This window comes from Rhinoderma darwinii, chromosome 2, assembly GCF_050947455.1.
Source record: "Rhinoderma darwinii isolate aRhiDar2 chromosome 2, aRhiDar2.hap1, whole genome shotgun sequence".
Lineage (NCBI taxonomy): Eukaryota > Metazoa > Chordata > Amphibia > Anura > Rhinodermatidae > Rhinoderma > Rhinoderma darwinii.
The window spans coordinates 396,776,264-396,798,117 of record NC_134688.1 but is presented as its reverse complement, the minus strand read 5'-3'; the positions used below and the strand labels follow the sequence as shown (position 1 = coordinate 396,798,117).

General features: G+C 42.7%; 1 protein-coding gene across 5 annotated transcripts in view; it reads right to left on the bottom strand.

The window, feature by feature from the left end:
* Nucleotides 1-21,854, bottom strand: part of PCYT1B (phosphate cytidylyltransferase 1B, choline) — a 70,002-nt gene that overhangs the window by 12,387 nt on the left and 35,761 nt on the right. For 4 of the 5 annotated variants that reach the window (XM_075854010.1, XM_075854011.1, XM_075854012.1 and 1 more), the window contains exons 2-4: nt 11,542-11,641; nt 3,671-3,787; nt 774-925 (exon numbers count right to left, since the gene is read on the bottom strand). In XM_075854010.1, the coding sequence (XP_075710125.1) occupies nt 774-925; nt 3,671-3,787; nt 11,542-11,641 (369 nt within the window). The remainder of the gene's footprint in view (nt 1-773; nt 926-3,670; nt 3,788-11,541; nt 11,642-21,854) is intronic. The other variant, XM_075854013.1, reaches the window with a different exon arrangement.

Sequence of the window (21,854 nt, the reverse complement as noted above, 5' to 3'; positions counted from 1 at the left end):
CCAGAAGCTGATATCCAGCATGCCAGGGCAAATTGCAGAAATCTTGGAAAAGAAGGGTCAACACTGTTAATATTGAGTCTTTGCATAAACTTGAAGTATTTGTCAATAAAAGTTTAAAAACGTATGAGATGCTTATAATTGTACTTCAGTATACCATAGGAACCTGACTAAGGCCTTATTCACACGAACGTGTGCGTATTGCGCGCGCAAAGAACACTGCATTTTGCGCGCGCAAAAGCTCAGTGTGGCATCTGTATATGGTGCGTGGCTGCGTGATTTTGGCGCAGCCGGCATCATTATGACACTCTCTTTACAAACATAAAAGCAGGTGCTTTTCTGTTTTCATTCATAGTTTTTACTACTGTTGCACGAATCACGTGCGGCACCCGGAAGTGCTTCCATGTGCCGAGCGCGATTTGCACGCACCCATTCACTTCAATGGGTGCGTGCTGCGCGAAACACGGGCAAGTATAGGACATGTCGTGAGTTTTACGCAGCGCACATACGCTGCGTGAAAATCACTGACAGTCTGAACGGCCCCATTCACTAACATAGGTCTGTGCGACGCGCATGAAAATCACGCGCGTATCACGGACATATAACATATAAGGCCTTAAGGCAAACTTTGTGAAAAACAAAATTTGTGTCAGTCTCAAAACTTTTGGTCAGGACTGTAGATTAGTATAGATGCATATAAAGTTCTTATTCCATTATGCAGTAGTAACCCTATTAACTATTGATAAGGAATGCAAATTTTTGAAGTACATCATTACCTTATGTTTCTCTAAAAACTCCGGAGTGAGCGTCCACGGGGCATCGGTGATCACTTCATCCACATACCTACAATGGCGCAGAGCCTCATAGCGTTCATTCTCAGTCATTACTGTGAAGCCTTTGTACTTGTGTGTTAGCTCATCACTGCAAACTGACAGACATCATTAGAAAACTGTTCCTGTCGTCATTTCTGCTTTATATGATGATGAAATACAAACACCGTGCAAAGGAGACACAACACCTTTCAACGAGACAGTGAGGATGTTCAATAGGTCAAGTAGAAGTTACAGTTAAATTTTAAGGAGGATATTGTGGCAGAAATATATGTGAAAGTAGGTGCGTTTCTAAGATTATTCATTGACCAATGAGTGGTTGGTTAGTTGGTTGGTTTGTTTGTTTATTTAATTTAGTGCAATTGTACCTCTCTATATAGACCCCAGCCTTTCCATTTTGACACCGGATCGACCATAAGGCTGGGTTCACACGACCTATTTTCAGACGTAAACGAGGCGTATTATGCCTCGTTTTACGTCTGAAAATAGGGCTACAATACGTTGGCAAACATCTGCCCATTCATTTGAATGTGTTTGCCGACGTACTGTGCCGACGACCTGTCATTTATGCGTCGTCGTTTGACAGCTGTCAAACGACGACGCGTAAATTGACTGCCTCGGCAGGACACTTCTTTGCAACGTAATTTGAGCCGTTCTTCATTGAAGTCAATGAAGAGCAGCTCAAGATTACGGGCGTAAAAGACCCCTCGCATAATGCGAGGAGGAGCTTTTACGTCTGAAACGACGCAGCTGTTTTCTCCTGAAAACAGTCTGTATTTTCAGACGTAAAAGACCGTTCCCGTGTGCACATACCCTTAGGTTGATGTGGAAGACTGGGTCTCTTACGGTCCCACGTCTGGTCAGGCCCCGTTCACATCACGTTTGTACTCTACGCTTCTTGTGTACAACAGGTAAGCTCCCAACGTACACGATAAACGTGTTCATAGGGCTCTATTAAACTGACCCAGACCAAATCAGTGTCCATTTGGTCTCCGTCTGGCTGGTATATATCAGTATACCTTTTTTTTGAAAGATGGAAAAGCATAGTAGGCTACGTTATTCTATCCTGAGAAATCCCGCAAAAAAAGGGAGCATATAGTATACGTTAAACAAACACATCAGGAAGCTCCCAACATCGCTGTCCATATATGTCAGGACATGATGGAAATTGTAGTTTTACAACATCTGGAGTGCCGAAGGTTGCTGACCCCTGTTCTAGGGTCTCCTGAATTTGGATTGGCTTTTTTAATGACATAATTCATTTTATTTTCAGTACATACAAAGCCTAAGTCTCTTTTTTTTTAAATTATTTTTGCCTCAGTTTTTTGCTGGGTTCACACGGAGCATTTTGCAGGAAGAAAATCTGCCTCAAAATTGCATTTGTAATTTTGAGGCAGATTTTCCTCTGCCTGCACGCTGATTTTCGCTGCGTTTTTCGCCAGCGGCCATTGAGCGCCACGGGCATAAAACTCAACGAAATATGCTTTCTCTGCCTCCCATTGATGTCAATGGGAGGTCAGAGGCGTAAGCACCCAAAGATAGGGCATGTCCCTTCTTTTTCCCGCGAGCCAGTTTTTCCGCTCGTGGGAAAAAAACGCCTCCGCCTCCCATTGAAATCAATGGGAAGCATTTTCTGCCGTTTTTGGAGCATTTTCCGATGCGGTTTCCATGTCAAAAACTCCATGTGAACTGGCTCTAATAGGACAACTGAAGGAAAACAAAAATATTTTTTATTTTTTTAACATTAAGTCTTTGTTCACACAGGGCGGATACGCTGTGTAAAATTACACAGCGTATCCGCCCTGGAGCCCGCAGGGAATTCTGTCTGAAAAACTGCACCAAATTCTGGTGCAGTTTTCCGGGCGGAATTTGTGCTGCGGAAAACAGCAGATTAAAAATAAAAGTTTGTACTTACCGGTAGTCATGGCGCTGCGTCCCTCTGATGTCCTGCCGCCAGGCCTTCTGGGATGATGTTTTATCCCATGTGATCGCTGCAGCCTGAAATTGCAGCTTTTTCACTGCAAAAGTCGCTACATTTGCGATTTGTTGCGGTTTTTACCTCCTCATTGAACTCAATGGGGAAAACCCGCAGCAGAAAAACAGCAACTTTGATCTACAGGTCAGTTTATGAATGGTTTTTGGCAGCTTTTTACGCAGTGTGTGGATAAGATTTGTTCAAATCTCATCCACTCTGCTGCTACTGTATTATGCTGCAGATTTTCCGCAATTAAATACATTGCGGAAAATCCGTAGTATTTATGCTACATGTGAACATACCCTATATGTTTATTCCCATCTTAGACTTTTATGACATATCCACACTGATACTCCGCCTGGATGCGGTAGCCAGCAGCTCCTGTGTATATGCCATAAATGTCTAAGTTAGAAATAACTCTTTAATGTAGGTCGATCGAATTTTGGAATAAATAACAGATTGAAAATCTGGAAGGAAGAATAACACATTTAGGCTGGGTTCACACCTGCGTTGTGCTGTTCTGTTGTTCTGCTCTGTCAGAGGAGCAGAACAAGGGAATAGCGTAACAAACAGTTCCGTTACACAATGGACACCGCCGGTTGCCGACGGAACCCATTGACTTTAATAGGCTCCATCGGCTTTCCGTCGGGCTGTACGTGATTTTACTGTACACAATAGCGCATCATGCTGCGCTATTGTTCCTGGTAATGTCCTAACCAAGCCTCCGACGCAGATGTGAACGAAGCCTTAAATATACAGCCTGATATTTATTTTGTGTTTAGATTTTCTAAAAATATATTTTTAGGAATCTGTAAAACAGAAACCTGCTGTTAGTTATGAGAACAATTTTTGTCAGTCCATTCTTTACCTCCAACTAGCAGGTAACTGTTTGGGAACAGGTTCTTGGCTTGCATAAGGGCTCTCGCATGACCTGAGTGGAAAAGATCAAATATTCCATCTGCATACACCCTGACAGGTCGGTCAACTGCAAAAGACGAAGGAAAGACGTCAACATGTCTCTCAGGAGCACTGTGACTTTCTTTTCAACCTGTACTTAGGAGAAACTATGAATTTTTTATTCCAAATCAGCTTCACAGATTGTCTGCATTCTCATTGGAAATCTATGCACTATTCATTGATAAGATAATCATGAAGAGAAATTCATGCTCTATGTCTTGTCTTTACTATTCAAATCAATAAAAGTAATTTTTTCCACCAAAGAATTCCGGCAGTTACCTGGAATTTATGTAACAATGGAATATGAACACTTTGACATACCTCCCAACTTTCAAGTATGTCAAAGAGGAGCAAATTTTTTCCCTTTTAAGCCACGCCTCTAATCCCACCCAATCCCCCATAGATGCCCCCATGCAGTATAATGCCCTCATAGCTGCCCCATACAGTATAATGCCCACACAGATACCACCATGCAGTATAATGCCCAAACAAATTCCCCCATACAGCATAATGCCCCATAACTGTCCCCATGCAGCATAATGCCCCATAGATGCCCCATACAGTATAATACCCCCATACATTGCCCCCATACAGTATGTTGCTAACAAAGATGTCCCCATACAGAATAATGCCCACACAGATGCCCGCATATAGTATAATGCCTCATAGCTGCCCCATACAGTATAATGCCCTGACAGCTGCCCCATACAGTATAATGCCCCTATAGCTTCCCCCATATAGTATAATGCCCCCATAGCTTCCCCCATACAGTAGAATGCCCCCTTAGCTGCCTCCATACAGTATAATGCCCTGTTAGCTGCCCCCATACAGTATAATGCCCCCTTAGCTGCCCCTAGTGCCAGTGCCCACATACAAAGTGCCAGTGCTCATGTAGATAGTGCCACAGTGCCCATATACAGTGCCACAGTGCACATGAAGATAGTGACACACCCCCCCCCCCTTGAAGGTAACGTCACACACCTGTAGATAACACTACCACCCTATAGATAGCGCCATTGAGGCTCCCTCTAGGAGCAGAATCCCCAGCCAGAGCATCGGCCATGCAGTGGAAGGGGATTCCGCTCCAGGAGGATCCCCTAACGTCACTGTCCATATATGAACAGTGACGTCAGGGGTTCCGTCTAGGAGCAGAATCCCCGGCCAGAGAGTCGGCAACGCTCTGGCAGGGGATTCCGCTCCAGGAGTAACTCCTGACGTCAATGTCCATATATGTATTGTAATGCCAGGTGCTACTCCAAGAGCAGAAATCCTAGAGGAGCCACTGACGTCACTGTCCATTTATGGACAGTGACTTCAAGGGCTTCCCCTAGCTCAGCGCTTAAAGTAGCGCTGTGCCCGGGGAATCCTCGACGAGTGGAGGAGCTCCCCTGCTCCTCTGCTCTGTACTAATGCTGAAGCAGGGATCTGACAGTTTCCTGCTTCAGCATTGGGTTCAACTGTATCTGCGTCCTGAGGACGCAGATACAGTTGACACCGGGACATATCACCAGCCACCCGGGATAGCGGGACATCGCCCGGAATCCAGGACTGTCCCGCTGAATCTGGGACGGTTAGGAGGTATGCCTTGAGGTTATCAAACCAGTTAATAATACGAATATGGGACTGAATTTTCCAATTGCTAAATTAAAGAAAGAGAGGTGCTTTTCTTTTATGGCTATGCAGAAAATCTCTCTCTGGTCTGCCTGTCCACTAGAAATTGCGAGCCATGGATTCAATGGACAAGAAGTTGCATTATTATTATGCTTTTTAGTAGCAGTGGGCACCGAACGTAGGGGGGCTACTAGTACCCCGAAACTGTTCTCTGAATAGTTCAAGAGAAAACTGTTAGTTAAATGAAAATAAATCTCTGTGGTCACTGCATACCACATGCTGCATTTATTATTGAGATCAATGGGAGCTGTATAATGCAATGAGCTCCCTCTAGTGCCAACAGCAGGCATGCAGAATTTTGTAACTGGACGGTTGTGTAAAGGGAAGCAGGAGATTTGGAACACTAATAGAAAATCAGCGCTCCAACCCCTATAAGAATTAAATTCTAGGTTCACTTTTCTGCTCTATACTACAACTATTAACCCCTTTACCCTTGGGAAAAATATAATAAAAGCAATGAAAGTATATTATTATATAATATTAAGTCTTAACCACTAAACAACCCTAGACCCCCAAGGATATTAGATATTAAACCATTGCCATCCTAGACCACCATGGATATGAATATTAAACCCTTCATAACCCTAGAACACCAGAGATACTAAGTATTAACTGCTAAACCACTCTAGACCCCCAGGGACATTATAGGAATACTATGGCTAATGCTTAAACCACTCTACGCGAAAAAGGGGAAATTTACCATCTCTGTTGTGGGCACCAATGCACTTAGAATCCCCCTTAAAATTCCTGCATTTGCCCCTGGGCTCCCTTCCTGATGGGCCACTGCTCAGCTGCACAGATTTTACATATGGTATGTCTACCGATAGATAGATAGATAGATAGATAGATAGATAGATAGATAGATAGATAGATAGATAGATAGATAGATAGAAAATATGAGAAAACAAATCCGTACAAAGTGATCTACATTCGTAACAGTTATTAAACACAATAACACTGAATGTATAAATTCTCATTCCTTTTAAGTCAGTATTTGATAGACGGATATTAGGCAGGAATTAAAGCTTTGGTTTTTTTGTGGATCTTTATCAATTGGAATTTTTCCTCATTCTTTGTTGCAAAACTGTTCAAGCTTTGTCAAGGTACGTGGTGATTTCAACTCGAGCTACAAATCCTCCATTTGATGGAGATCCTGACTTTTTTTTAAACTGGCTTAACTTTGGTTTCATGGTCTTGCTGAGAAATAAATCTTTAACCAATTTGCAGTAAGATTTCTGTGTAGTTTAACAAGCCTTCTAGAGCATGCTGTGATGGGGTATCCTTGTATCAAGTAGGGATTCTGCTGCTGGCTCAATCCACCTCAACACCCGGCCACTTTAGTTGGACACAGGCTGTCTTCTTGCCATTTGGGAGCCTGTACCCTTCACTGCATTTTTACTAGCAATCCCTCCGCCTGCCTCTTTACAAATGTTGTGTGATGAAATCATGAAAACCGGCGGGCTACTTAAATGGCTATTTTCCTTCTAAGAATACCACTATCCAAGGACTTGGCAACAATGATCTAGGAAAAATAGAAGTGTCTTGGATGCTATTTAAGGCACGAATACTGGCGCAACAATAGATAGATTAAAGTGCTCCATCTATAACAGAATTTGTCAATAAAATAAACTTGCTACTGTAACCGGAGAAGGGACTGTATAGGAAAAGAGGGGGCTAAAGTTGAGAAACTATGGGCACCATGGACCGACAATTCAGGGTTAGCATCTAGGGAACTGTTGAGATTTCGACTTGGGCTGCTTAAAAAATGACTGACTAACCTGTATACATGTGTTACGATTGTATTCCTTATGTGTTTATATGTTATAAGTTTACTATGCGTTCGTATCTTGAAAACTTCAATAAAAGCACACAATTAAAAAATAAAGGATACCCATCTCCAGCGTTTTTGATTACCTATTTAGAATCTGTTCTTTCAGTACGTCAGCCTAACGGACTTTGCTTTGCCTGTGACCTTTAAGAGTTCCTCACATAAAGACTAAGCCTTTTTTTTCAATAGTGCAGAGATCAACTGATTGCCATGGATCCACTTCTCTAACAACTGACAATTTAAGCTGTTATCGCCAGGGAAAGCGGCATCTTGCTATACTTGTAGCATTACATGGCAGGCATTCAAATGTGTGTAATGCATTGCCGCTCTGGGTCTGCTAATGTGAGAGCTGCATTTAAAATTCAGCTCTCTGTTCTGGCATATAGAGGGACCGCCCTCTAAGACGTCCATATGCCATGAGAGGGCATATAAACAGGGATTGTCGGACTATCCCCTAACTATGCTTTGGCCTGCCACCTTGTACTTCAAACTTTGACTGTTTGCCCATTTTTGCTTTCTTCTGCCTTTTCTTTTAGCAACCACTGCCATCTACAACCCTAAAAGGCCAATCCAAGGAACACCCCTTAGACTTAGTGCATTGTTTCCTACATTCCTGGTGGTACAATAAAATCATCTTGCTCTCCATTGTTCTGGAATTGATGCTGCCACCATTATATGGATGGTAAGCTTTTGGTGGTATGCGAAACATAGCATTTTTTTATGGGTAAAAAAACTCAATTAATTCTCATTAGACCATCAAAGCTTTTTTTTTAGATTATTACAGAATTTTTCACGTCTTTGGCAAACTGTAGCTAAGAGGTCTTTCAGTAGTGCCATTTCCTTCGCTACTCTTCCATATATATGCACCCATAGTAGCAACATATTTTGTACACACAGTCTCTACTTTCTCAGCCAGAAAAGCACAGAAAGAAGGTTGTATTTCTTCCACAGTTGTCACAGGTCATTGGCCATCAATGAAAACTTTAAATTGCTTATTGAAAAGCTCTATGTACAAGAGCCCCTCTCCTCTTGTTCCCTGTGACAACACTGGTGGTCTTCAGTTTACTTTTGTCTGCTTTGTCATAGGTGAAAATGATTGTGGATCAAAATCGTGAACCACACAAATATTCACTTTACAGCTAAGAGCTATAGTAGGGTTCTGTCTGTATGATAGCAGATGACATGAGAGGTGCGTAAATGAGTGCCAACGATTCAATTCAATTCAATACCATAGCCAGGAAATCATCTATAAAGATTATTAGTATTTCCTGGCTTCAATATACTTCCAAAGGTTTACACAACCCACCCATTACCTGACGCTGTCATAGTCTTGTTATATAAGCTTCTGCCACTCAGACATATAATGTTTCTTGCTATTATTATTAATAAACATTTTCCAGTGGAAGGATGAAGGACATGAGGGGGATTTGGAGGTGTCACACCTCATTTTCTTTCTATAGACAGTCCTCAGAATAAAAGATGAACAGTTTGCGTACACTATTTTGATTTGATATAATGCAGTGGTCCATTGAGGTATAATCATTGAAAAGAAAATTGCAGGATCAACTCTGCTGCTGTAAAGAAAAGAAATTTTCATGGCACAATACAATTTGTATTATCACAAAGGCTAGTCTATTCTTCTTTTATGTGCCTGTAATTTGTTTGTCACCTAACAAAGAAATTCCTTTCCAAATGAGAACTCTTGTAACATTTAAGCCTTCTATTCTAGGCTCTTCCTGCCATCTGTGTTCTCAGCCCGAACACAATGTTTGATTTCTACTACGCACTAATCTTCTTAAAAGCATTAAGGTCCCCTTAGACGTTGCGGTTGAGATGAGGTTAAAACCGCATAAAAAAAACGTATCCGAAAATTGCATGTGTTTTTATTGCAATTGGATAAGAAAAAAGGTAAAAAACGCAGTTACATTTAAAAACAAGCCAAATTGCGGTACAAACGCATGGGATTTTTGGCTGCACTTTTTCAATACAGTTCTAACCGCACCTCAACCGCAACATCTGCATGGACCACACAGAGTTTTTTGCAGGAGGAAAATCTGCCTCAAAATTCCGTTTGTAAATTTTGAGGCAGATTTTCCTCTGCCTGCACGCCGCTTTTCGCGGCGCTTTTCGCCCACAGCCATTGAGCGCCGCAGGCATAAAACGCAGCGAAATACGCATTCTCTGCCTCCCATTGATATTAATGGGAGGTCAGAGGCGTAAACGCCCGAAGATAGGGCATGTCCCTTCTTTATCCCGCGAGCCAGTTTTTCCGCTCGTGGGAATAAAACGCCTCCGCCTCCCATTGAAATCAATGGGAAGCATTTTCTGCCGTTTTTTGGCGCATTTTCCGATGCGTTTTCCATGTCAAAAACTCCATGTGAACTGGCCCTAATAGGACAACTGAAGAAAAACAAAAATATTGAAAAACGTCCGAAAATGCCTCCCATTGTTCAACGGCTCGCGGGAAAAAACGCCTCCGCCTCCCATTGAAATCAATGGGATGCATTTTCGGACGTTTTTTGGCGCGTTTTGCGGCACGGTTTCCGCATCAAAAAACTCTGTGTGAACTCCCCCTTAGAGTGTTTCTTCCATCACCGTAAGGTACACATGCAATGTAAACCCACTACTCTATCTAAATTACATTTATACATTAATACAATAAACTACAGCCAGGTTTGTTGACTTTATTGTTTCTTGTTTACGCTAGGACTACATAGGCAAGTTTGTTACTTTGACATTATGTATGACTTTATCTGAGATCATAGTGAGGCACTTCATTAATCTGATAAAATCATAAGGTGTTACGACTGCAGCATCAACTGGACTAGCTACTATGGTTTTGGACTTCTAAAGCAAGATAATAAACAAGCCATTAAGATAAACATATTATGCAATCCAGACCATGTAGCCCAAGGCTTAAGATGGCCATTCACCTTAGATAGCTGTTGAACGAAAGCTCATTTAACCGACAGCTATGCCTTCTGACCCACCATACACTTGTACGGTTGGCTTGGTCGATCGTGCATGTGTTCTCAATGGGGAGAAGAGAATAAGGGTCCTTTTACACCGACCAATTTGGGCCGTAAAAACTGATCAACTAGACAGACTCGTTTGCTTGTTTCACAAGAAGCTATGATTATGTCCGTCCCCATACATTTCCGTCACGTCAGCAGCTGCCGACAACGATAATATTTATTGCTACATTAACAACACGATCAGCCGATGAACAAGTGTTTTCTTGTTCATCGGCCGATCGCATGGCAATGATTGGGAGCGAGTGGTTATATGAACGCTCGTTTGCCCGATAATTGGCCGTGTAATAGGGCCTTAAGCTGCTGATAGACACCTCTAACAGCTGCTCATATTGGGCATGTTAAAATCCAACATGCCCGATCCTCCCCCCACATCTGCCTACGAGAGAGCGTCAGGTCACCCCCATGCACATAAGATCAGCAGGTTCGGACAATGTTCTTATAATTTGTATTAGCACATGTAATTTAAAACTATATTTTGTGATGAGTGTCACAGCAGACTTGAAGACATGGTGGTGATCTTCAAAATCTGCTGTTGTTAGAAAGCAACAAAGATAAGGGTGCATTCAGGCATATGATTTTTATTAGAAAAAAAACAACAACAAAAAAAACCTTTATCATAATGGAAGAGTGGACAGATGATCTTATTAATTTGTATTCCAAAGTGTATCAGTTTGCATTAGTACCATCATGCTTGGATTTTATTATCATTATTAATGTTGGTGGGTGACAGATTGGATAGTTGTCATCAGCTGTTGATTTAGTGAAAATTACTTGCAGAGCAAAAAGCCGTCTCAGACGCTCGTGACCATTATAATTAAACAATTGGGTGGATTGCAGATTATTGAATTTGCAATTCTTAAATTGGGAAAAAAATATATTTTACGTGTGATCTAATCACTATGTACAGAGTGATGTGCTTTTTTTAAACTTTTTATTGAAATTTTAAATATTACAAATGAAAGAGAGGAAAGAAGGGGGAGGGCGGACACATTGGGATGCTAAATCTTCCAGAGTACAGCCATTCGGATGCAAGATGTTGAAAAATGCAGTGTAGTACAGTAATAAAAACAACAGTATTATGTTTAAGTTAGCATCAGCATTGTTATAAAAAAATCCCTTCCCTCTCTTGCCTTTTGCTACCTAGTTCTTCTTTATCAACAATACATACATTTGGTCTGAAATATGTAGTACCATTGAATATTTGTTCTACAAAGAACCTATTTCAAAAGAAAAATCATTGTAACTCACCCGGTGTTCCAAAATGAGCCTGAGCTATGGATAATTTCTCATGCGGAGCTTTGCATTGGCAGCTTGTATCAACAGCAAATGGAGCAGGTATGGCAAGAGTCTAAAAAATAACAAAGAAGAAAAGTCATTATTTCTTGTGCGTCTAGTTATAAATATCACTATTCACAAGCATATTTTATACAATTCTGCTCCTGCTTTGTTTTGTAAGATCAGAATATAGTTCTGAAAACCTTTTAATTACAATAACCGGATTGCATTATTTGTTTTGCTTGAAATATATATATATATTGTACGATCTGACTATGGAATCTGGGATCTCCCTCTCATTGATGAATCACAGAACAAAATCTTGTTGAATTTGATTGAGAGCAGTAGAGCTTTCATGTATGTATCTTCTTAGGCCTCATGCACACTTTCGTTGCCTGTCGTTTGGCCGCTAATGACGGATCCGTGAAACACGGACCGCACACTGATGGCTTCCATGTGTAGTCCATTGTTTCAATGGACCAAATGAATGGTATGGCCGAGACTGTTCCGTCAAAAACGCACAGGAGTAGGACCTGTCCTAATTTTGGCGGAACAGCCACACGGTTCCATTAAACCAACGGAAATGTACATGGCCCCATTGAAATGAATATGTCAGTGTGCTATATGTTAAAAAAAACGGAAAGCACACTGAAGAAAATAACTGAAGTGGGCATGAGGCCTTAGTCCTTTTTCATTGACAAATACCCACACAATTAGAACATGTGATAGTTTAAAGGCAATAAAAACCTTTGAAGACTTCGTTTTTATTTTTACTAAAACAATGTATTATAGTGTTTAGTGCAACTTTGTCATTTGTTTTTATAAAAAATTTTTTAACTTTTTCAGATACAGCTTCTATATATTCTGAATACAAAGAAGCTGTAACTTGCGCTGAAACCTGAATCAGGTCAGCAGGACTGATGACTTCAGTGACAGCGGGTCGTGTGTGTTTCTGACACGCAGGATCAAGCTGCTATTGATCATATTTAAGTTCATAACTTTGAACGACAACAGGTGGCTCCCGCTGTCACCGAAGCCATCAGTCCCGCTGACCTTGTCGTAAAACATTTAAAAAAATAAATAAATTGCAAAGTTGCACTAAAACTATAATACATTGTTTTAGTTTAAAAAAAAACCAAAAAAGTCTTCAAAGGTTTCCATAGCCTTTGATTTTACTTTTATACCTTCAGTGCATCATATGAGTTTAAGATGGAGACGTGCTTAAAAGATGCTATAAGTGGGGGTTCTGAAGCTCAGACCCACTTTGGGGTTGTAAGATAAAAGGAAGCCTGACAAATCGCTGACTTATTCAGACATTTAAACTCCACATTACATTACCGTACCTTTCCCACTGAGTTGGTGGCATGGCTCCCTTACCTTTTCTGGGTTAGACATTCCAGAACTCTTAAACATAATGGAATACTCCCTAAAAACACTTCCATCATCCAGATACATGGAAATGGTCCTACACATTTTTTACAGATCCAACATCTCACCTATTAAGAAGATTTACGATGGGTATATACCCCTCAGATTCCTATCCCACGAGCAGATATTGCTCAATGTCTTTGGTTTTGCAAGGTCATTCAGCCCTTCAAGTCCAAGGTTCGTGATTATACCTAAACGCACCTAACCAATTTTGTACCTTTAATACACTTTGGGGTATGTTTGGCTGGATAGATACTAGACAATACTGTAGTGACCAGGAAGTGGCTTCATATGATTTCTGCAGCAGCACGAAAGGCCATTCTGCAAACATAAATAGACTCACAGGCCCCACCACAGCAATTTTCTTAGACAAACTCAAATTTTTATTCAAGATGGAGTGCGTTTGGGCGATAATTCAAAATATTTTTTTCAGATTTGGTAAAGTTTTATAGACCTTCTACATGCCCACATCCAGAATAAAGTCTAAGACTATTTTAAATATACGACATGGGACTTGGAACATGAAGTACAGGGGGACCCCCGATATCCCAATCTAAATCATTTTATATGCAATACAATGCCAATTTTCTAGGAGCAACCTTGGACTCACGGGCTATCCCCCTCTTTCCCTTTCTTCCCTTTTTTCCCTGTTTTCTTTGTTTATAAAGCTGTTTTTTTTAACTGTAACGCTACGGAACAGTGTTGCCTGATGTGTTGGATCATTGTTCCTGGATTCTTTATGAAACTTGTGCCACCACCTTTCGGTTTCAGGGACTTCCATGAAATGTTTCCATTTCTTTTCTCTTACAAGAAGATTTTGCCCACAACATGGCAGACTACTTCATTTTGGCTGGAGGATTGGAGCTCGGGACGTGCAATCTTTACATCAAACTTGTATCTGTATTCATTTATTGGCGATTTGCTAAAATTTTTTGGAAAAACGCAAATAAATACATAATAAATAAAATGAATAAATAAATAAATAAATAAATAAAAGGAAGCCTAAATAGAATGCAAACATACAACGCTTCTCTTGGACACAGCCGGGTCTTTGATGCTGGGAGAGCATGGTGTGTTGTTGTTTGGCATAGCAAGCAGGGTAGCCCGCTCTATGAATTATCAAGGCGTCACAAATAGGCTTCTACCTGGCTATACACGTTGTGCCTCATGACGTACACACTATCCCTCCATGTTTCACTCACTTGCACCCCATTATCCATTTATTTCCATTGAGGCACTTCATTTATTACTGCCCCCTATATTTCACTTATAGTATTACACTTGCACACACACTATTCATTTATTATTTCTTACTACACATCCCATGCACCACACACCACTCCCCTCAAGACTAGTGGGAGTGGCTATTATTATTTAAAGCACCTGCTCGCCCTTTCATCAGCATTTCTGGCCTGGCTGTGTCCATTTGTAAGTATGGCCTTTTTCGGTGTTTTTATAAAATGTCACTAGCACTTTGTTTTTTAGTTATTATCTCTGCTCAGGTGCCTGCTCCTAGACTCTCATGCTGGATTATAGGATATTTACTTTATATCTAGTGTAGAGTACTAAACACAAGATGCCAGTGCTGTCGTACTGTATGCTATTGTCAAATACAATTTGTCTTTATAACTTTATATAATACTAGTATAGAAAACCTGTTACACGGGTTTGCTAGCAAAAGGAATGATGATAAGTATTCGTAAAAAATATTATATACAAATATGTGTATTATAAAACCTAATTACCAAAATTTGAAACCTAAGAAAAATGCAGAAGCGTTTACTGAATAATAGACTATTCGCCCATGGTAAAGTATAATGTAGTAGATGTTACCTGCAGTCCTATGTAACACCACAGATAACACAGTGATAACTCTCTGAGTATAGATAATGTAGATGTTACCTGCACTTCTAGGCTCTATTCACACAACAGGGTTCAAGTGTCGGCCGATAAAAACGGCCATTTTGGTCGGATTTTTTTCGGCCGTTTTGCATCCGTTCCGGGCCATGTTTTTTTTTTTTTACGGCCGATTTTGACTCGTTTGGTTTTGAAAAAAAGATGAATTTCATTTGTACATTTTCTGCCACACACTTCCCTATGTAGATAATGTCACACAATGCCCTCTGTAGATAATGCCACACATTGCCCTCTGTAGATGCCACACATTGCCCTGTGTAGATAATGCCACACTCTGCCCTCTGTAGATACTGCCACAGCCCCCCTGTAGGCAATGCCACACAGCCCCCCTTGTAGGTAGTGCCACACAGACACCCTTGTAGGTAGTGCCACACAGACACCCTTGTAGGTAGTGCCACACAGACCCGCTTGTAGGTAGTGCAACACAGACCCCCTGTAGGTAGGTACACACAGCCCCCTGTAGTTAGTGCCACACAGCCCCATGTAGGTAGTGCTGCACAGCACCCTTGTACATAGCTACCCCCCATAGATGGCACTCCCCCCATAGATGGCACCCCTCCCCCCTACTTTCCTGTAGGTGACCGCTCCAGGAGAAGTCCCTGACTTCAATGTCCATATATGGACAGTGACATCAGGAACTTCTACTGGAGTGGAATCACCAGCCACAGCGCCGGGGATTCTGCTTCAGGAGTAGGGGACCGCTCCAGGAAAAGTCCCTGACGTCACTGTCTATATATAGACAGTGACGTCAGGGACTTCTCCTGGAGTGGAATCCCCTCCAGCCGGGGATTAGGGATTCAGCTCCTACAGGGAGCAACAAAATACCCTCCTCCTCCTCACATGCACTTCGCACTGTGAGGAGAAGAGAGCGAGCGAGCGGCAGAATGCACGGCCGTCACTCGGATCACATCCGAGTGACAGCCGTAATTTACACGACTCCATAGACGTCTATGGGAGCCGTGCGGCCAGGAGAACGGCCCAAAATAGGACATGTTCCATTTTTACTGGGCCGTCAAAAAATTGGCCGTGTGAATAGCCCCTTTTGGGGTCAATTGTTTCTACTGTGGCCGTGTTTCGGCCATCCAAAGAAAGGCCTGCACACAGCCGAGAATGCCTGTCTTGTGAATAGGACCTAACACCACAGATACCACACAGAGATAACTCTGAACACAGATAATGTAGTAGATGTAAATACAGAAGTATATACACATACAGATACATATATAGGCACTTAGACACACAAATACACACACACAAACACACACATACACACATACTGGAACTTATACACACGCAAACACAGAGGCACACAGACAAATAGAGGCACAAAAAACAGACAGACTGAGCTCTCACATCTCCTTCCTCACAAAAAAAAGAGAAAAAAATTATCTGAAACAATGGTGTGCAAATTATTTTTGTTTTTCCAAATTTTATTTTTTGTGTGGGATTGTTTTTGTTCCATTCAGGATCAATACATTCCCAGGGCTTAATATTTACTAAAGTCAGGCTAAGAAATAACCTCCATCAGTTGAATTTTTGTTGAGCCATTTTTACAACTATTCCACTACTAGTTCTTCCAATATATAGATTTTGTTTCATTCCTTCTGATGACCTAAAGAAATTGCTCATGTGTTTTTTTATAACGTGACTTAGGGCATTTAACTTGGAAGCAGACACACTACAGCTCAATCACAGGCCATGGTAAAATCGATCACTTGAAAACAGAACTCTAAAAAAAAAACCTAAGTAACTGGAGTTCCTGGAACAGGCTCACAGCAGGGAATTATTGTCTCCTGAAGGTCATGCTAGCAATCAGAAGAAAAGTCACTGCAGATATTACTGCTGAGGTTTTTCCTTTGCTTACTACTACGATCTACAGACTTGAATCATTTCACCAGAAAAAAACCTTTGAATTTTACAAGTTATACTAGTGAGGGCTACTGCATGTTCTAAATGGCCCCTTTAAGTGCTAATTGGTAGGGGACCCTATATGCCAATGTATCTATATGCACCCACAAACGATTACTGAAACATTGGTTTTATATTTCAAATTTAGTGTTTTTTTATGGTTGTGTACTCATTATAGTACTCATTATAGTACTCATTAAAAATCACCATCACTATTTGGTGAATCAAAAAATATATTATGGGAGTAATATAGTAACTGGGGTCAGTATTGGGCCCTCTTCTTTGTAATACATTCATAAATGATCTTGTATATAGTTTACAGTAATTGCACAATACTGCGCTCTGTAATCACCTCAAGCTCGTAATATTATATGACAGATGGATTTGAAAGCGTAATTTAAAGAGGCTCTGTCACCAGATTATAAATGCCCTATCATTTACATAATCTGATTGGCGCTGTAATGTAGATAACAACAGTGGTTTTTATTTTGAAAAACGATCATTTTTGAGCAAGTTATGAGCTAGTTTAGATTTATGCTAATGAGTTTCTCAATGGACAACTGGGCGTGTTTTTACTTTTGGCCAACTGGGTGTTGTACAGAGGAGTGTATGAGGCTGACCAATCAGTGACTAATCAGTGTCCTACACTTCTCATTGTTCCAGCCACTTCACTGTAACGTCCGGTATCAGAGATAACTCCTATCCCAGCGATTTAACCATTTAGATGCCGCAGTTAATAGCGGCCACGGCATCTAAGCCATTAGAAAGAGGGGGAGACACCCCATCCGTCACGACATACAGTGGCGGATCATCATTGGGCGGCCATAGGCCCCCAGGGAGCAAATCGCACATAACCGCGTGGGCCCCCTCATGTGCGGTGGCGTCGCTAGCACCTGAGGGGGCACCGGTGCTAGCGACAGCCAAATTCACTTGTATCTGCGTCCTCCCTGTGCAGGCTGCTGGGGGGGCTGCTGTGTAGCACTATATACAAGAAAGGGAGGGCTGTGTGGTACTATATATAAGGGGGAGCGCTGTGTAGCACTATTTACAAGAGGAGAGCGCTGTGTAGCACTATACACAAGGGGGTAGCGCTGTGTAGCACTATATAAAAGGGAGGGGGGCTGTGTAGCACTATATACAATGGGGGAGCACTGTGTAACACTATATACAAGGGGGGAGAGCTGTGTGGCACCATATACAAGGGGGCGCTGTGTAGCACTATATACAAGGGGGGGGGCGCTGTGTGGCACTATTTACAAGGGGGAACGCTGTGTAGCACTATATACAAGAGAGGTAGCGCTGTGTAGAACTATATCCAAGGGGGCGCTGTGTAGCACTATATACAAGGGGGAGCACTGTATAGCACTATATACAAGGGAGGGAGAGCTGTGTGGCACTATATACAAGGGGGGTGCTGTGTGGCACTATATACAAGGGGGGTAGTGCTGTGTGGCACTATATACAAGGGGGAGCTCTGTGTAGCACTATATACAAAGGGGGTACTACAGTGTAGCACTATATACAAGGGGGGCACTGTGTAGCACTACATACAAGGGCGGAGCACTGTGTAGCCCTATATACAAGGGGGAGCACTGTGTAGCACTTAATACAAGGAGGGAGGGCTGTGTGGCACTATATACAAGGAGGAAGCGCTGTGTAGCACAATATACAAGGGGGAGAGCTGTGTAGCACTATTTACAAGAGGGCAGCGCTGTGTAGCACTATACACAAGTGGGGTAGCGCTGTGTAGCACTATATAAAAGGGAGGGGGGCTGTGTAGCACTATATACAATGGGGGAGCGCTGTGTAACACTATATACAAGGGGGGAGAGCTGTGTGGCACCATATACAAGGGGGCGCTGTGTAGCACTATATACAAGGGGGGGCGCTGTGTGGCACTATTTACAAGGGGGAGCGCTGTGTAGCACTATATACAAGAGGGGTAGCGCTGTGTAGAACTATATCCAAGGGGGCGCTGTGTAGCACTATATACAAGGGTGAGCACTGTGTGGCACTATATACAAGGGAGGGAGAGCTGTGTGGCACTATATACAAGGGGGGCGCTGTGTGGCACTATATACAAGGGGGGTAGCGCTGTGTGGCACTATATACAAAGGGGAGCACTGTGTAGCATTATATACAAGAGGGGGTGCTTTGTGGCACTATATACAAGGAGGTAGTGCTGTGTAGCACTATATACAAGGGGGAGCTCTGTGTAGAACTATATACAAAGGGGGTACCGCTGTGTAGCACTATATACAAGGGGGGCCGCTGTGTAGCACTACATACAAGGGGGGGCACTGTGTAGCACTACATACAAGGGGGGAGCACTGTGTAGCACTATATACAAGGGGGGAGCACTGTGTAGCATTTAATACAAGGAGGGAGGGCTGTGTGGCACTATATACAAGGGGGGAATGCTGTGTAGCACTAAATACAAGAGGGAGAACTGTGTGGCACTATTTACAAGGAGAAAGCGCTGTGTAGCACAATATACAAGGGGGAAAGCTGTGTAGCACTATATACAAGAGGGGGAGTGCTGTGTAGCACTATATACAAGGGGAGCGCTGTGTAGCACTATATACAAGGAGGGAGCGCTGTGTAGCACTATATACAAAGGGGGGAGCCCTGTGTGGCACTATATACAAGGGGGGAGTGCTGTGTAGCACTATATACAAGGGGAGGAGTGCTGTGTGGCACTATATACAAGGGGGAGCACTCTGTATACAAGAGAGAGACTGCTGTGTAGAACTCTATACAAGGGGGGACCGCAGGGTAGCACTATATACAAGCGGGGCGCTAGGTAGCACTATAAACAAGGAGGGGAGTGCTGTGTAGCACTATATACAAGAGGGGAGCACTGTGTGGCACTATATACAAGGGGGAGTGCTGTGTAGCACTATATACAAGGGGGAGCGCAGTGTAGCACTATATATGAGGGGGGCGCTGTGTAGCACTATAAACAAGGAGGGGAGTGCTGTGTAGCACTATATACAAGGGGGAGCGCTGTGTGGCACTATATACAAGGGGGAGTGCTGTGTAGCACTATATACAAGGGGAGGAGCGCTGTGTGGCACTATATACAAGGGGGAGCACTGTGTAGCACTATATACAAGGGGGGAGCGCTGTGTAGCACTATATACAAAGGGGGGAGCGCTGTGTGGCACTATAAACAAGGAGGGGAGTGCTGTGTAGCACTATATACAAGGGGGAGCGCTGTGTGGCACTATATACAAGGGGGAGTGCTGTGTAGCACTATATACAAGGGGAGGAGCGCTGTGTGGCACTATATACAAGGGGGAGCACTGTGTAGCACTATATACAAGGGGGGAGTGCAGTGTAGCACTATATATAAGGGGAACGCTGTGTAGCACTATAAACAAGGAGGGGAGTGCTGTGTAGCACTATATACAAGGGGAGGAGCGCTGTGTGGCACTATATACAAAGGGGGAGCACTGTGTAGCACTATGTACAACGGAGGGAGCGCTGTGTAGCACTATATACAAGGGAGGGAGGGCTATGTGGCACTATATACAAGAAGGGGTTGTGTGGCACTTTATACAAGGGGGGCTGTGTGGCACTACTATTTACAAGAGGGGGAGGGCTGTGTGGTGCTATCTACAAGGGGCTGTGTGTGGCGCCATCTACATGTGGCCTGTGTGTCGCGCTATCCACTGGGGTATGTGTGTGATGCTGCCTACAGGGGCTGTGTGTGGCGATATCTATAGGGGAGTGTGTGATATCTACAAGGGGCTGTGTGTGATGATATCTACAGGAGGGTGTGTGTGATGCTATCTACAGGGGCTGTTTGTGGCGCTATCTACATGCGCTGTGTGTGGCGCTATCTACATGTGGCCTGTGTGTGGCGCTATCCACTGGGGTATGTGTGTGATGCTATCTACAGGGGCTGTTTGTGGCGCTATCTACATGCGCTGTGTGTGGCGCTATCTACAGGAGCTGTGCGTGGCACTATGTACAGGGGGCACTGTGTATGTGGTGCATTACTTCACAGTGTTTGACACAATTATATTCAGGGGCACAGTGTATGGTGCTATTATATTTAGGGGCACAGTGTGTGGCACCATGATAATTTTATCTTCGGTTATAGGTGTGGAAATGTTGGAAAATTGAGGAGGCAAATTCTGCAGAAATGGGTCATGAAGTCTGGACTGGATAGAGAGGAAAAGAGGGGAAAAAACGACTAGAATCTGAGAAGTCGTCACCTGTGAGTCACCAGATTTATAGAGAATCTGTCACCCCTCCTGCCATGTTTATTATAGGAAATCCTTATATTTCACAAAAAGTCTTTGTGCAGTCCAGGACTGATAGACAAATGGGTGTTACCTTTCCCCTTGTAAGGTGGATGTGTCCCTGCACAGTGTGATACTGTCAGCGATGGTTGGAGCCTGTCAGTATGTAGGGATTAAGCTCTTTGACAAGAGGAATCGTAACATCCATTTGTTAATGCTTGCACAAAAAGGTAGTGTTAACAATAGTTACGGCGCGGCAGGGTGGCGGTGGAGAAGGGGGGCCCAAGTTTGGGTAACAGCCCAGGGCCTATGGTCTACTTAATCCACCACTGACTACATAGGCCTGCCTGTGATGCGATCGCAGGGTACTGATGGTTCTCATGGCAGCCTGGGGGCCCAATGAAGGCCCCTAGGTCTGCAATTTTCATGCTCCTATTAAGCACTGCCAGAAGTGGGGATAAAAAGGGCCTGGTAAAAATAACAATACACTGCAATTCATAAGAATTGCAGTTTATTGTACCAGCAAACTAACAATCACTTGGTCAAGTCCCCTAGGATTATTTATACCGCATGATGAATGCCGTAAAATAGAATTGCTGTTTTTTGATTACCTTACCTCCTAAAATTAAATAAAAGCAATCAAAAAGTCATATGTACCCCAAAATGCTACCAATAAAAGCTACAGCTCGCCCTGCAAAAATAAGCCCCCACACTGCTCCATCAATGAAAAAATTAAAAAAGTTAGGGTTATCAGAATATGGTAACACAAATTTTTGTTTATTT